At 46.0% G+C, this 15,225-nt stretch overlaps 1 protein-coding gene and 1 non-coding gene across 2 annotated transcripts in view; both read right to left on the bottom strand.

Moving 5' to 3' along the window:
• The window catches only part of Med27 (mediator complex subunit 27), a 185,213-nt gene that overhangs the window by 50,323 nt on the left and 119,665 nt on the right, over positions 1-15,225 (bottom strand). The window contains exon 4 of the mRNA XM_047524705.1: positions 6,211-6,304. Within this exon, the coding sequence (XP_047380661.1) occupies positions 6,211-6,304 (94 nt within the window). The remainder of the gene's footprint in view (positions 1-6,210; positions 6,305-15,225) is intronic.
• On the bottom strand, positions 6,581-6,687 carry LOC124965070 (U6 spliceosomal RNA). The gene has a single exon (XR_007105078.1). It is a non-coding gene; the product is annotated as a U6 spliceosomal RNA (small nuclear RNA).

Below are 15,225 nucleotides of genomic sequence, written 5' to 3'. Positions count from 1 at the left end.
TCTTAAAAAGCCTGTAAAATGGCAGTTTTACAAAAAATACATTAAACCAAGAATTCAAATAATATTCGGGGTAGTGACAAAAATGTTAAAACCTGGGTTTAGATTCCCAAAGTGATTCTCCTGTAGCATCACAGAATTTGGGCCTGAGATGGCCTGCAGAAAGGTCAGAAGGAGCCGGGTGTGGAGGCGCACAACTTAATAAGACCCTGTCCCAAAAATAAGTAAATAAAAAGGACTGGGGATGTAGCCTGGTGGCAAAGTGCCTCTGAATTCAATGCCCAGTAATAAAACAATAAACAAAAAGTCTGAAAAACAACTAAAGTCATTGTCTTTGTATGTTTGGGAAAAAGCTATTTTCCAAAATTGCTGGAGGGTGTAACTTAGTACAACTGTTCAGGAAAATATGTTGGCATTTTCATTGGAAGTCGAACATTTGAGGCCATAAACCAGGGTTTCTCAAACACGGCACTTTGGTTTGGGGTGAATACTTCTGTGCTGGGCAGGGTCTCCTGTTCTGTCTAGCAGGTGCCAACAGGAGGTCCAGGCTGCAGACAGCACCTGGCTCTTGGGAGGGTGGTAGGTTCAATACCACTAAATAAGTAACTACGAAAAGGTTATGCCGGGGTCAGGAAGACAGCGAGTCATCAGTCAAGGATCAGGAGTCATTAAACTTCATACACTTAAGTCAAAACTACAAAAAGCTCACACAATCCCACATCCTACCAGCCTTGGAGGCTAAGCCGGCTCTCGCACACTGAGGGTGGCTCCCTCTCCCTCCCGGGTTCCCAGTGCCCCACTGTCCTGCTGTTAGTAGAACTTCCCCCCACCCCAAACGCAGGCTCTCTTACGCTTGGCTTCCTCTCCTGGACCCCGCCCACCAGGCAGTTATGGCTTCAGCTCCCACAGATGCTGCCCTGGCCCTGCCGTACCCTGTCCCTCTCCAGCTCTTCTGCCCTCTTCTGTCCACCTTAACCTCATCACCCACATAATATCATGCAGCTGTGGCTGGTCTCTTGTCAGTTTTCTGAGCTACAATGCAGCTCCAAGAGCACAGGGCTGTGCCTGGTCCTTACCAAGCAATGCCCAAATGTATGTGCTTCTTTCCGGCCCAGCGCACAGTGTTTTTTGTATAAATATGCACACTTCAGTGGCACAGCTCGAAGGCCAGTTTGACACCAGAGCTGAGACTCATCAGAAAGGCCAGACTTCACCACGAGTCCAAGGCATGATAGGTTCAACGCCACATTTTTAAACTGTGCTCCGCAGGTCCCTTGAGAGGCCCTGGATGCACGGGAAGTGCAGCAAGAGCTGCACGCTGGGTTGCTATGCATCAGCCAGGATGTGCCACACTATGCACAAACTCCCCTGGTGGCTCTCAGGCCCACTCGAGAGCAGTAGAGAAATCCAGGCCACAAACGGTTAAGTTGTTCGGCAGACTTTCCTCCCTCAAACAACTTGGGGCAGAGTTAAAATGAGATAATGTGTCCAAATGGTTTCAGAAAAGATGTCATTCAAGCAAGGCTGGATGTGCTAAAAAACTGAAGGTTAGTTAAAATGTGTGTTTAGACAGAAAAATGAACTTTATTTTTTTTTAAATCAAATAACATCTAAATAAAGATCATAAAATATCAAGGTATATTTCAAATATCATGGTACAGCTTCTTTTTCTGGTTTTCTTACATTTTTATACCTAGTGGATCAGTCAAACATTGTAGATTAATATTTTAAATGCTGAGAAGCCAGCAGCTTGTTCCAGTCTCTGACTCAGTTAAGTTCTTACAATATTTTGACTGTTTCAAGAAAATTAATAATGGGATGTTAGGCAGTAGATTAACTGAAACTAAATATCAACATAGCTAAATTTATTTTTGGATGACTGAGCTCATTCCTCCAAAGAACAGATACAGGATTCATTATATCATGAGATATTAACTTAACAACACCAGAACAGCCCCCAGTGGAGCAGAGAGCCAACATCCACAGATTATGTAAGAGGCAAAAGTTTAGGTATCACAGCAGTTGGAACTGGAAGGGTACTGGCTGCAATTGATCACCTAAGGCTCAAAAAGATAGCAGAAGTGAAGCCAATACTGCCCTGTTGGTTTCAAGGTCAAGCTGTTACAAATGCCTTACTGTGGCCCTCCTGAGCAGCTAGTGCACAGCCCCACTCCAGCCAACACCAAGTCCAGGAAGCTTTTATTTCTGCCATTCATGTGTTTACTTGGCAAGTACTTACTGGGCACCTGTTTGTCCTCCTATTCCTCCTCTCACCCCTTCTACCCCTTCATGCACTACCCCTGGGCCCAATTGTGAGGAAGATTCGAGCATGTGCTTCTAGGATTGCTCCTGTTTCTGACAGGTTTGAAGCCCTGGTGCTGCCAGGCCAACCATGAGGAGCTGGTTTGGTTTCAGACAACCAAAAGATGTCAGCTGCTTTAAATAGAAGCCTTAAAAAGTGCCAGTTGCCCTGTTCTCCCCACCTCGTCCTACATTCATTAGTAGATGGCCTTGGGCTCCTGGAGTGCAGATGGTCAGACGCTCAGGGGCTGCGAGGCTGCCTGGCAGCAAGTGCTTGTGAGGGAGGACACCGGAACCTGCCTTGTATCCATGGTTCGCCTGGAGTGCAATGATTGTGCTCCTCTTCCATGCAGATGCCCGAGCCATCCGAGAGTCCCTCTGAAATTAGGCACCAGAAACCCAAGAGACTGGATACTGCGGTGGAATCAGGGGAACGTGCTACTGAGGAACCTAGGGCCATTATCAGCAGCCACTTCTGGACCTGTGGGTATACCCATGTGGCACTCTACCAACATGCTTCACAACTCAGGTGACTCCTGGGAAAAAGCCACCCTGCCAGCCAGGTAAGGCCTGCACTGGCACGATGGCTTAGACCAATGCTTGAAAATTTGAGCTTATTTAAAATGCAAAACTGGGAAGAACCCCAGCATGCCTTGACTAGAGAAAGAATGAAGTACAGATGGTCACAGAATGGACTGCAAGGGAACAATGAAGATGACCAGCTACCACTTTGGGTGGGTGCATCTCAGAAACTAGTCTGTCAGGAGACTAGTTTTCATAAAGCTCAAACTCAAGGACCCTTAGGGAACCCATGCATGTAGCAAACTGCAATTTTTTGGGGGTGGGTACTGGGGATTGAACTCAGGGGCCCTTGACCATTGAGCCACATCCCCAGTCCTATTTTGTATTTTATTTAGAGACAGGGTCTCACTGAATTATTTAGAGCCTCACTTTTGCTGAGGCTGGCTTTGAACTCTTGATCTCCTGCCTCAGCCTCCCAAGTCATTGGGCTTACAGGTGTGCACCACCACGCCCGGCTACAAACTGCATTTAAAATAGGAGAAGGGGTTCTTGGATGTGGAAGGCAGGGATCAGGGAGGAGCACACTGCTTCTCTTCTGCTTCTCAAATTGAGTGGTGGGCTCACGGGTTTATCGGTGATTTATTACTTACATAAACATTACATATATTTCTTTGTATCTAACAATTTACACAAAAATTTTATTAAGAAAAAATGACTTGCCTGGCACCTTTTAATTTTTTTAAGGCTCAGCATGAACTACATTCAGAAACAGGAGGACCACATCCTGGAGGCCTGGGGCTGGGCAGGGTCCCAGCTTGGAGCTAGAAGAGAGGACTTTCCACTTGTCAGATGAGCACAGGTGGAGCTTCCTACGTCAGGGACACTGGGAGGACCAAATGAGCCGAGTTCAGCCACGTTCATTTACCATGCAGATCGCTGCTTTCTCGGCCTCGCCTCTTCCTGTGGGGAATTACTTCCTTTCCTCTCCCGTGCACGTCAGTGGGCAGCCAAGGTCAGACACCCTGCCCCCACAAAGGGGAACCAACAAGCTCTGGTTGGCCAGCAGGAGCACTCCTCCCAGGTTGTATGGCAGGGGTGGAAGGCCCTAATGACAAATCATCTGGGTCCCAGGGCTCCAAGAGGATATTGTCCTATTCCGTATCTGTGTCTACCCTGGTTTTTGACCCTTCTGGCAAGTCACCTGGACCTTTGAGGCTGTGAGCATCATGAAGTAGCAACACGGAGGCTAAAGCCAACCCCTTCATTGCTGAAGTGAGTCAGAACAGGTTTCTGTGGGCTGCGCCAGGGAAGCCTGCTGCAGGAGGACAAAGTTCAGGCTCTGGCCCGGAAGCAGGGACTTCCGGCTTCAGTGGCCTCCTGGCTGGCCTTTCCTACCAGGCTTACTCACTGCCCGAACCTTCCAGAATACAGCCCATTCCAAGTTCCCCTCTGGAAAACACTTTCAACTCCTGCTTATGGCTCCTGAGGTGGTGCCCTTCTGACTGCACTGCGGGTCCCTGGCCTCTGCCACTGAAATCCAGGAAACAGGTTATTAGCAAAGGGGGTGGTGGGCAACAGCTGTCAGTCCTCACAGTCCTCCCAGCTGAGACTCCTCTTCCTCGTCCCTCACAGAGGATGGCATGGCAGCGGTGAATGGCCTAGGGAACTGCATGCTACTAAAATACCCTCTTCTAAAAGCAGAAGCCAAATAAAGCAATTATGTTCAAAGTATGATTTCCCGCCTGGATGTGATTCTGAATCTAATCACCACCTCTATCCCTACAATAAGCACCACAGGCTGTGAATTCCCGTGTCACTGAAGACAGGTAACAACTAGCCGGCTAAACACACGGGTCTGAATTAGCCGTTGAAGGGGTAAAAATGGTCTGTGTGCTGTGGCTTCTTCCCCTGAAGAGCGCCCACACTCTCATCAGTCTTCAGAACAGCGGCTCCACAGGGAGCAGAGAGGCCGGCAGGTCACTGTGAGACAGACCTGCCTTCTCAGGTGGAAGTAACTCCAGCGTCTCGGCCTGTTTGCCTGCGATCCTGCTTACCCCACTCCCTCCAATGCCAGGTTCCCGCCTTCGTCACGAAATGGAAGCCCAATGACCCAGAAGTAATTTGAACAAACCTATTTCACTGAGGACGCTCTCATTTTTATCTTCATTAACTCTTTGGTTCCTGTCCAATATGCTGAAGGCAGGATTTATGTTTTATCTGCAGGCTCGAGAGGATCCTAACATGTACACAATTTGTGCACTTAATGGAGGCAGAAAATATTGCATGTTGTGTAGACAGGTACCTTTTATATAAAGAAAATTGCTTTCTTTTTCTATCAAAAGAACACTGCATTATCTCATTCCCTTTATATTTTAGCAGAAAGAATTTTATAGAAAAGTAGCACGTTACCCAGATGAACTTCACTAATGTTTTTCTCACAAATGAAACACTGCACGCTTAACAAGCCCACATCCTTTCCATCCTTAGGAGGAAAACACGGGGCACACACAATGAGCCTGTTCTCCTAGGATGAATAGCTTGATGAATAGCAGGCCATCTGGGTGACTGGCTATTTGTAAGATTTCACTCAAGTAAAATGTGAAAATGGGGAGTGCACTCTGGGCTCAAGGCGGCAGCCAGTGACCAGACGTGGAGCCCTGGTCTGCTGAGCCCAAGCTCTGCTGCCCATGGAAGGTGGTGGTTCCTGAAAACCCATGTGCAGGGGAGGGCCCCTCAGCACCTGCTGCCATACAGTGAAGGAAAGCTCGTTGCTGAGGCCCAGGCCTCTGGCTGGCAGTATGATTTGGCACTTCCAGTCCACTGTATTTCTGAAACACAAGGTCTCTGGTGAATTTATGAAAATTCAACTACTGGGGGCAAAATTATGAAGCCAACCTGCTTGGAGCAAACCCAAGTCAGAAAGAACAAAACCAGAAGCCACTGGTAACAAGGATGCAGAAACCTTCAAACATGAAGAATTTTATTGATGATTCCCACGGAAGCTGGTTCAGTTTTAAAAGAGTATTTTCTTTGGCAGGATCCAATAGCTAAGCAGTATTCCTATCTCATGTAGCTCTTGAAAACAAAGAAAACGGTCACCCCAGCATTGTCTGGGACAGGTCTGCACATAACTGACTGGAGGTGAGATGGGCTCACAGTGTCTTTTGTCCACTCGGGTTAATGCTCACATGGGCCAGCAATTCTGTTCAAAAGCAAGGTTTCAAAGTGTCGAATTTTTAACCTAGAGAATGCAATAAATAAAACATGGTATTTACCATCAAACTGGGATCTAATCTCCAGTCTAGAGATTCTACAACACAGGGCCAGAGAGTTAATTTTGAAGACAATTTTTCTTCCACATGTCTCCACCAATAGTCAAGCGGCTCTTACCAGAAGCATAGCTGATGTCCCATTGGGTCTGGATAAGTGGATGGACATCTCAGGAAACATCCTGTCAATGCGGCTGATCACGTCATCCACATATCTAGGTGAGAATCAGAAACACACACGTGTGAACTAGAACCATACAAGGACTGTAAATCCACAGTGTTTTTTAAATTTAACAAACAACAACAACAACAAAAAATGTTTTGAATGCTCATTCCTAACTATTCACCTTTTTTTTTTTTTTTTGGTGGGTTTTTTTTTTTTTTTTTTTATTTTTTATTTTATTTATTTATTTTTTTACGTTTACATAGGGTAATGATGTTTCTTTTTTTTTCCCTTCCCCCCCACCCCTCCCACCCTTTTCCCTTTATACAAAAATATGGAATGCTTCACGAATTTGCGTGTCATCCTTGCGCAGGGGCCATGCTAATCTTCTCTGTATCGTTCCAATTTTAGTATATGTGCTGCCGAAGCGAGCACTTTTTTTTTTTTTTTAAATAGACAATTCTTTTTAGTTGTTGCTGGACCTTTATTTTATTTATTTATATGCAGTGCTGAGAATCAAACCCAGTGCCTCCCTTGGGCCAGGCGAGCGCTCCACCACTGAGCCACAACCCCAGCCCTTAACTATTCATCTTCAGCCACGGTCTATTAACTTTCTTCCACAGGGGTGGGACTGTAGCTGTGCCCCCTTCCAGGCCACTGGGCTTCAGCAGGCAGCCTCTACCCTCAGTCCTTCTAGTCCCGCTGGTGGCAGCTTCCTGCTGTTGCCCATCTCTGGGCTGCCCACCAATACCCAGGTAGCCAACCCTTGAGTTAAATACTCAAAGTCATTCCTGTTTCCTCAGTTGTGTTCTAATTCAAATGATAGTATATCACAAGTTTTGCTTAAATCAGTACTCTGTGTAACATTCAAAATTCTGCTTATAATTTTAAAAGCTCATGAGTATGCTTATTGATTTATACAGATTTCTGTTTTACTAGATCTGTTTTGCCTTGATTTATCTGATTAGTTTTTCATTTGCTTAGTACGGCTTTATTCCTAAACTCTTTGACCCTAAAACTTCTCTCACTACAATCAAACATACCAGGCAAGCACCAGATCAATTCTTATCCTGCTAACAGGGAGAACTCTGTTTTTTTTGGCCCAAGCAAAACCTGTATTTGGAGAGGCTTAAGAACCATTGAGATCACGACATCAAGCACTTGGCATGCATCTAGTACGTATTAAGCCCTCAAAGACTGCAAGTGCTCTTGCCAGCAGTTCTGCTACATCATGGGCCTAGTCTGCAAATGCGCTCTCTTGGTGGGATGAGTTCTCCCTCTCTGAAGGCTCACTGTGAAGATGCCAGCCCACAGCATAAACAGAGCCGGTCTGGCTCAGGTCCCTGGAGAACAAAATCTACGAGTATTTGTGCTCACCAGGCAATCACACTGGGCACAAAAGGGATGTACAATATAATAGCTGAGATGCAAAACTATCTATTAAGGCTTTGGCATTGGATTTCCTATCTGTTAGTTATGACAAATTAAATCACATGTCCATTAAATCAGGGACATGTAAAAGGCACACTCTCTGGGGGAAGGAGGAATAAGCTGAGCTGACAACACGAGAAGACTGCAGTTAGAATCTGGGCTCCTGAGGGAGGGTGGCAGCATGATGTCATTGGCTGAAAAGTGAACCCCAGCATTCGCAGGACAGAGGGTGGAAAGTGATCCTGCCAGTGCGGCCAGCAGGGTTCCTCACTGCACATGAGAGCTGGAGAAGGAAGGGGAGCCAACCAGGACAGCGAGCAGATGGGCACGGAGGGGTGTGAGAGGCAGTGGAGGTGTGGAGGGCATCGGTGCGGGGAGTGAAGGCGGAGGGGGGCTGTGCGGTTCTTCAAGTGCACAATGGCGTCTACGAATCAGCAGCAGCAGTTCTCCCTCCCTCTCCAAAGGCCTGTAACGTGAGCATGAGGCGTGGAGAGGAGAGGTTTCCTAGAGGTAAGGCCTCATCCTGGTGGCTGACCAGTACAGCTCTAGATTCACAGCCCCATGACTACAGCCTTGGGTCCGAGCTGAGAAGCTACAAAAAATGTGAATACAGGAAAAAAGGAGGCAATAAACTCCTTTTGGTCACTGCCTGATGTCTACTCAAAGGGCAGAAGACACATGACTAAAACTCTATGCCAAGAGTTTACGCCAGGTCACTGGAAAATATTCCTGCATTTCTGTACTCCTTTTCTAAATCTGTGTGTGTGGCTTAAACCCAGTTTCTTCAGACTCAGCAGGAAGCAGAAGTCCACTGTCCTGTGTGAATGGAGGTCACTGCTAAGTCTATGCTAATGGGGCGGGGGAGGGGGAGGCAGGCATACTGAACTGACCCTCAATCGATAGCCCTCAACAGCTCTGGATAGTGAAAGCAATGAATATGCAGAACTTCGGCACAAAGGCAACATCATAATTTGCTTTCTCCTGTGCCTTTCACCTTGAAGCCTTCGGAAAACATGCTGAAAACTATAGCCTCTTTAGGAAAATGGGAACGGGTAGATTATGTGACAACCCCAGGTCACACAAGCTAGACACCAAGCCTGGTGTGTAGGCTTCTGGAATCCCATACCAACTCCCCGATTCCGCTGGCCTTTTCAGCAAGGGCCAGGGTTCTAATGGGGTACATCACAAATGCTCCCTGCCATTCCTGGCTTCCTTTACTTGTAAGGCCTTTGTTTACGAGGGAAGGTCATGGCAGAAGAGAAGGAGTTCCTAGGAAAAGAATCTGCAGAGAGGTCTGCGTTGGTTCTTCCCTGGCCAGTGATCTTAGCTCTGACCAGCAAACTCCATTCAAAGATTTTATTAGGCAAGAGTGAATTTTAAGGAGACTGCTTTTCATTCACATGCCTGACATAAAGGAGATGCAAATTTCTTTGTTATAGGTGACATTATGTGTTGGCTAAAAAGAGGAGGAGAGAAAGTCAGCTGCACCTTTAGTGGAGGAAAACAATGTTGAAATTTTAGAAGCAAAAATCAAAACACTTCATTTTTAAATAGACGCAGACTTTGAAACACAAATCCACCGCTAGTAACTTGACAGAAACAAGGAAAGCTTGGAATGTCAAATTCAGTCTGGAGACAAAAATGGCACCTTCTTCTTGCTGGGGTGCAGGCTGGCCGGGGAGGTGGCCTTGGCAGCACTTCCCAGAACCGCCTCCCAGGGCGGTGCGCGTCTGCACGGAGCCCAAGCACGCAGCGCCCGCTGCGAGCGCAGGACTGAGGACAGGTAGGAACAGCGTGCTCCCCTCCCACACTGCCACCATATGTCACACTCCGTTCCATGGCGGAATCAAATTACTTTAATTTTTACCTTTGGAATATAGGCAAACAAGCAGTAACACAGCAGTGGTGACTAGTTTACACTTGAGCAGACGCGGCGCGGAAAGACATTAATTTAGTGCCAAATTGAGCAGTGAGTCACAATTTGCACATATCTGTCAACCTGTTAACAGGGTAATAACTTGGAAAGATTGCTGTTCCTATTTACATTACAGGAGCTTTCGAAAATGGAGAGCTGCTTGGTTCTCCTTCTTTAAGCGCTCAGCTCATGAGCTGGCTTGATGGTCCAAGAACCAGGATAGGAACACAAACTTCTAGAAATCACAGGTTCAGATCAAGGTGTGATTCATAACTTCAGTATCTGCAGTAGAAAATCAACTCTCAAGCAACCAGAGTCCTGCTTCCTGCCCTGCTCCCTAGTCATGGTCCAGTGGTTTCTGATTCAATCTTTTCCAGGACAAACAGGCCAACTCTTCCTGAACTTTCTAAAGGTTTCCTGGGCCTGAGCTTCAGTCTCTGCTGTATCAGAAACAACCACACCATTATCAGATCCTAACGATAATTTCTGTAGCCCCTTAAGTCTTGTTCTCTTCTGATTTTTTTCAAGAAGTTCAGCTTGCTCCAAAAATGGCCTTAATCAGAGAATTAAAGTATACCAGGACATCAGAGGTCCCCTTGCCCAAAGTCCCCATCGATCTAGGCCGTTAGCAGTCCCTCCAAGAGGTGATCTGTGTGGATGTCCCATATCACCACCTCACAAGGCCTTGTCCTGCTGGATGGCCAGGTGGTTTGGAAGCCACTCACCACGGTCATCACCCAGTTCTCTCATTTCCACTTGGCAGGATCACACTTAAATATTTCCTCCAGGAAAAAAAAAAAAACAAGTATGATTGACAAATACACAACAGACTCTTGGGTTTTCCAATTTCTTTCATCAGTGGCTTTAAATCTTTCTTGGGTCCCAAATTCCATGGAGAAGGTACTGAAAATGAACATGCATCTGCAGGAAGTTTTACTACAATACCCTGCCATTCACAAGCCCCAATGCCGTTTGTGGACCCTAAGGTAAGTGCCTTGCCCACTCTTTCCAGAACCCAGGTCTCTGGTGTTTTCTTCTTGTTGCTTTCTCAATGGTTTTTGTTTTGAGGATACTGCCACGGTGGCCGGGTCAGGTGGTATATACGCATCTATCTGTTCATCCATCCAATCTTTTACCTTGGTTGCAGCCTAGAAGTGAACACAACTTAACTGGGATAGGGTACAATGAATCTAAAAGCTCTGGTAATCTTAAAATCATGTTTCCATGATGGAGCCCTTTGGTTAGTTTTATTTATCTTGAATTAGTAAATAAAATTTATATATATTTATCATGTAAAATGTTTCTGAAATATGTGCACATTGCGGAATGGCTTTATCAAGTTAATTAACACAAGCATTACCTCACATACCATTTTGTGTGCATGGTGAGAATAATTAAAATCTATTCTCTTGGTAAATTTTAAGAATATGATACATTGCTATTAACTAGAGTTACAATGTTGTACAAGATATTTCCTGAACTTGCTTCCTCCTAACTGGAATTCTGTATCCTCTGGACCACATCTTTCCAACTCGACCCCCTAGCAAGCCCTGCTAACTACCATTCTACTCTGCTCCTAAGAATTTGACTTTTAAAGATTTTGCATATAAGTTGAGATCATGTGATATGTATCACTCAGTGCCTGGTTTATTTAACTTAAAATAATAGTCGCTAGGTTCATTCATGTTGTTGCAAATGACTGAATTTCCTTCTTTCAAAGGTTGAATAGTATTCAAATGTGTACACACATCACATTTTCTTGATCCACTAATCTGCTGATGAACACTTAGTTGACTCTGTATCTTGACTACTTGACTAATGCTACAGTGAACACGGGAGTGCAGATGTCTCTTAACATGCTGACTTCATTTCCTGTGAACACACACCCAGTAGTGGGACTGCTAAATCATATGGAGCTCTATTTTTAATTTTTGGAGGAACCTCCATACTGTTTTCCATAATGGCTGTACTAATTTGCATTTCCACCACGAATGTGCAAGCACCCCTTCCCCCACTCCTCACCAACATTTATCTTTCATGTTTGTTTGTATTTGAAAAACTGCCTCTCGCTGTTAATTAATCCTTCCTACAAAGTCAAAGAACACGAGAGGTCATGTGAACACGGGAAACCAACCAGCGCTGCCCTCCACAGCCACACACCCTTGATTCACAGAGCTCCTTACTAGGCTAAGGAAAGAGCTCCCTGTTTTCTGCACTTCTGTGGAGGCACAGTTCAGTGGGAACTAAAGTCTCCAATCCTCAGAGGGCCAAGGACACCATCCCTTCATTTGGCTGCTGCTATTTCCAGGTCCCTGGAAGGGTCTCTGCATAGCTGCTCCCACCCCTATGCCTGGGTCATTCTTCCTTATGCTGCAAGTCTTTGGGTTCAGCTTAAACAACACATCCTCAGGAATGCCTTCCCTGGAATGCCCTCGTTCCCCCACCTGTCACTGCACTCCACCTTGGAATGGTGCTATTTAATTCTGTCACTCCTGCACATTTGTCATTACCCAGTTTTTGAGTGTTTACTCAGTATGGAGCTTCTGGATCCCAGGGCTCCCTGGGATGGAAGGGTTGCCCTCTTCCACGTGAGGGTCCTGCCACAGTGCCTGGCACCTTGCAAACATGCCCTAAATAGTTGCTGAACAAGTAGGTGGCATGTTCGAAAACAGCCATGCAGACCCGCATTAGGCCACTATGAAACAACTACAATACAAAGTTCTCATTAGCCCATGAAGATTTGAGGTGTGGGTGAGTTCATTACATCAGCCATCAAAAGTCACTAACAACAGCGGCCTGAGAGCGCCTCAAAACAAACCTCAAAGAAAGCAGCACAGACCCTTTGAAGTCCTGGGCTCGATGAGCAGCCACCGAACCGGCATCTGTTCTGGTGAGAGCTCGATGCCTCTCAGAAGCAGGAGCCTTCTGAAGAAGCGTACTGTACGGGCGTGCCGGTCTAACATTCTGCTTCTAATGAACTAATTAATTCTGCAAAATATTAGTACAAAGCTGTGTGCTACCAAACTGGGATTACAATACCAAATGACAGCACAGAATGTGGAAGACATTCCCAAAGATATCGGTTTTGTAAAACATTCATTTTCTACTCTACACATTAAGATACATTGCAAACTATTTGTTATTAAAGACTTAAAATAATTTACTGGACAGATGGCTTAGTTCTCTAAAGTCTGACCCCTCCTCAGAAGGAAAAAAAAAAAAAAAAAAAAAAAACCTGGCCCCCAGCCAGCGATCTCATGTTGGTGTGATGCTTAGCAGCTCCAGCCGGATTTAAATAGCATTTACCCCACACAGTGTGTAAGATACATGCTGTTCATTTTCTCCACCCATACACAAAAATCTAAGCGTTAGGAATGCATATATTAATAAACCACCTTTTTGGGGAAAGGGTAACGGCCAGTAGCTATCATGAAGGAAATTGTTTGCATCATCTGAAAATGATACAAGATTTTCCCCGGCACCTGTCCACAACCATGAGATGGAGAGGCCTCCAGTGGGTGGAAACAGATGGGGGCTATTTAATTACTACACGAGAAGGAGATGACTGGAACTACAACCACCAAGTTCATGAGGCTGAAGAAAGGAACCGGTAACGGGTCAAACTCGATTACATCCAGGATTTGTAAAGCGCCTGCACCATGGCTACAAAGGATCTCTGGTTATTCTCTCAAGAAAATGAAAAGCACTTTCTAAACTGTCTGCCGAACCACAAGACGGGGTGCATTGCAGACAGAAATAGGAGCCCTTGCTAGGTTTCTACCCCATCTTTTTCCTGCTGCGCCCTACTTGCTGGTGAACCGCTCCCCTCCAAAGGGACTCTCAAGAGCCTCAAAATCTCTTTGCGGAAACTCTACCCCTGAGCAGGGAGGGCTGGCATCGCTGGGGGGAGTGGCATCCTGGGAGTGAACAGCGGGCAGGCATGAGGAGGAGGAGGGGAGCTGGGCCTAGCTCTCGTCTTCGTCGCTCATGAATTTGTCCATGTGTTACCTGAATGCAGTCAGCAGAACCCCCGGGCAAGCAAATAAAGCATCCCTTCATTTCCGAAGGGTGGCCAAATCCACAAAGACCAGCACACATGGGAACACCTACACCAGCTGCCCGCCGGCTGCCTCCAGCAGCCCAGCGAGCTCAGAGACCTGTCAGGGACTAGACCACAGTGCAAATCCCAGCATTAAAACAGCCTCCTTCTCACACACCACGTGGCGTGAGGCAGAGAGGTGGAGAACTGAGTTTGTGAAGCATTCTACTGCATCTACTAGCAAACATTTTCTGAAGGCCCACCACTCTCAACAAACAGCCCACTCCTGGAATGATCTAGGTAAGAAGATGGAAAGCCTCCGTGGCTGCTGGCCAGGGCTGTCTGCTGTGAGGCGAGCACAGAACAGCCGGGCTTCGTGTGCTAAGCACGTCCACATCCTTTACCTCCTGTGCTCTCTCGCCACCTCTGGAAGCAAGCAGGGCAAGCGTTAAACTCCTTTTATAAATGACAGGAAACGGGGCTGCATGACTGGCCCAAGGTAACACATGGCTAGGTGGTGAGGCCGAACAGGAGTCCATGCCTCTGGACTCCCCACTCCAGGGGCTTCTTACACACCACTACACTAGGTTTCATTAGGTCTGCGAGGATTCCAAGAAAAAGCAAATTTAATTTTGTCACTACTCAGACTTCTTGTGAAACAACTAGGACCAGTTTTAGAGGCACAGTAAAAAGATGAAATCGACGGATGGTTTTCCTTTTCCATACATTCAGTAACTACCCATTCAGTGTCTACAGGAGCCCAGGAACTCAAGCAGGACCATGGGGGTCTCTGCCCTAAGGGTGCTTACAGTTCAATTGCTTACAAATCAAATCTCCTCTGGTTCTCCTGCTGGGTTTTCGATTTTGCAACTCAGAGTGCAAGTTTGGTAGGCACAGGAAGAAGTGAAGTAGTAACCATTTGCCTTGAATTTTATTTTGTATTAATCACTAAAATGCACGTTTTTCTAAATTTCTGTTCTCTTGCATTACAAATTGATTTGCAGTTTGTGCATTCCAGTTTTCCCTAAAACATTTAAGCAACAGGGTAAGCTGGGAAATATAATTTCACTAACTTCTCTGCAAGCCCTCACAAATCTGAGAGAGAGAGAAACAGAGACAGAACTCCTAACAACAAAAGTACCCACCTTTCCCAAAACACCAGTTAACAATAGTTATTGGGGTGGGAGGGGTGGGGGGAAGGGAAAAAAATAACAGAATGAATCAAACATTACCCTATGTAAATTTATGATTACACAAATGGTATGCCTTTACGCCATGTACAAACAGAGAAACAACATGTATCCCATTTGTGTACAATAATAAAATAAATAAATAAATAAAATTAAAAAAAAAAAAAAACAATAGTTATTAAATCAATTACTGCTGTCAGATCTATTGAAAGGACATTCAGAACCCAGACAGGTTCAGGGGGGTGGTGAACCAAGATGCAACTGTCCCCCCTAGAGAAGGTGACCCCAGGACTTCTGGCATAAACCCCAGCTGACTGGGGCACACAATGCAGGCCTTCTCGGCTCCAGCATCTTTCCTTCCATCCCCAGGTGCAGTTGAGGACTGGTCACTTGTGCAG

Source organism: Sciurus carolinensis, chromosome 14, assembly GCF_902686445.1.
Source record: "Sciurus carolinensis chromosome 14, mSciCar1.2, whole genome shotgun sequence".
Classification (NCBI taxonomy): domain Eukaryota; kingdom Metazoa; phylum Chordata; class Mammalia; order Rodentia; family Sciuridae; genus Sciurus; species Sciurus carolinensis.
The sequence above is the reverse complement of the archived record's forward strand: the minus strand, read 5'-3'. Positions and strand labels throughout refer to the sequence as shown.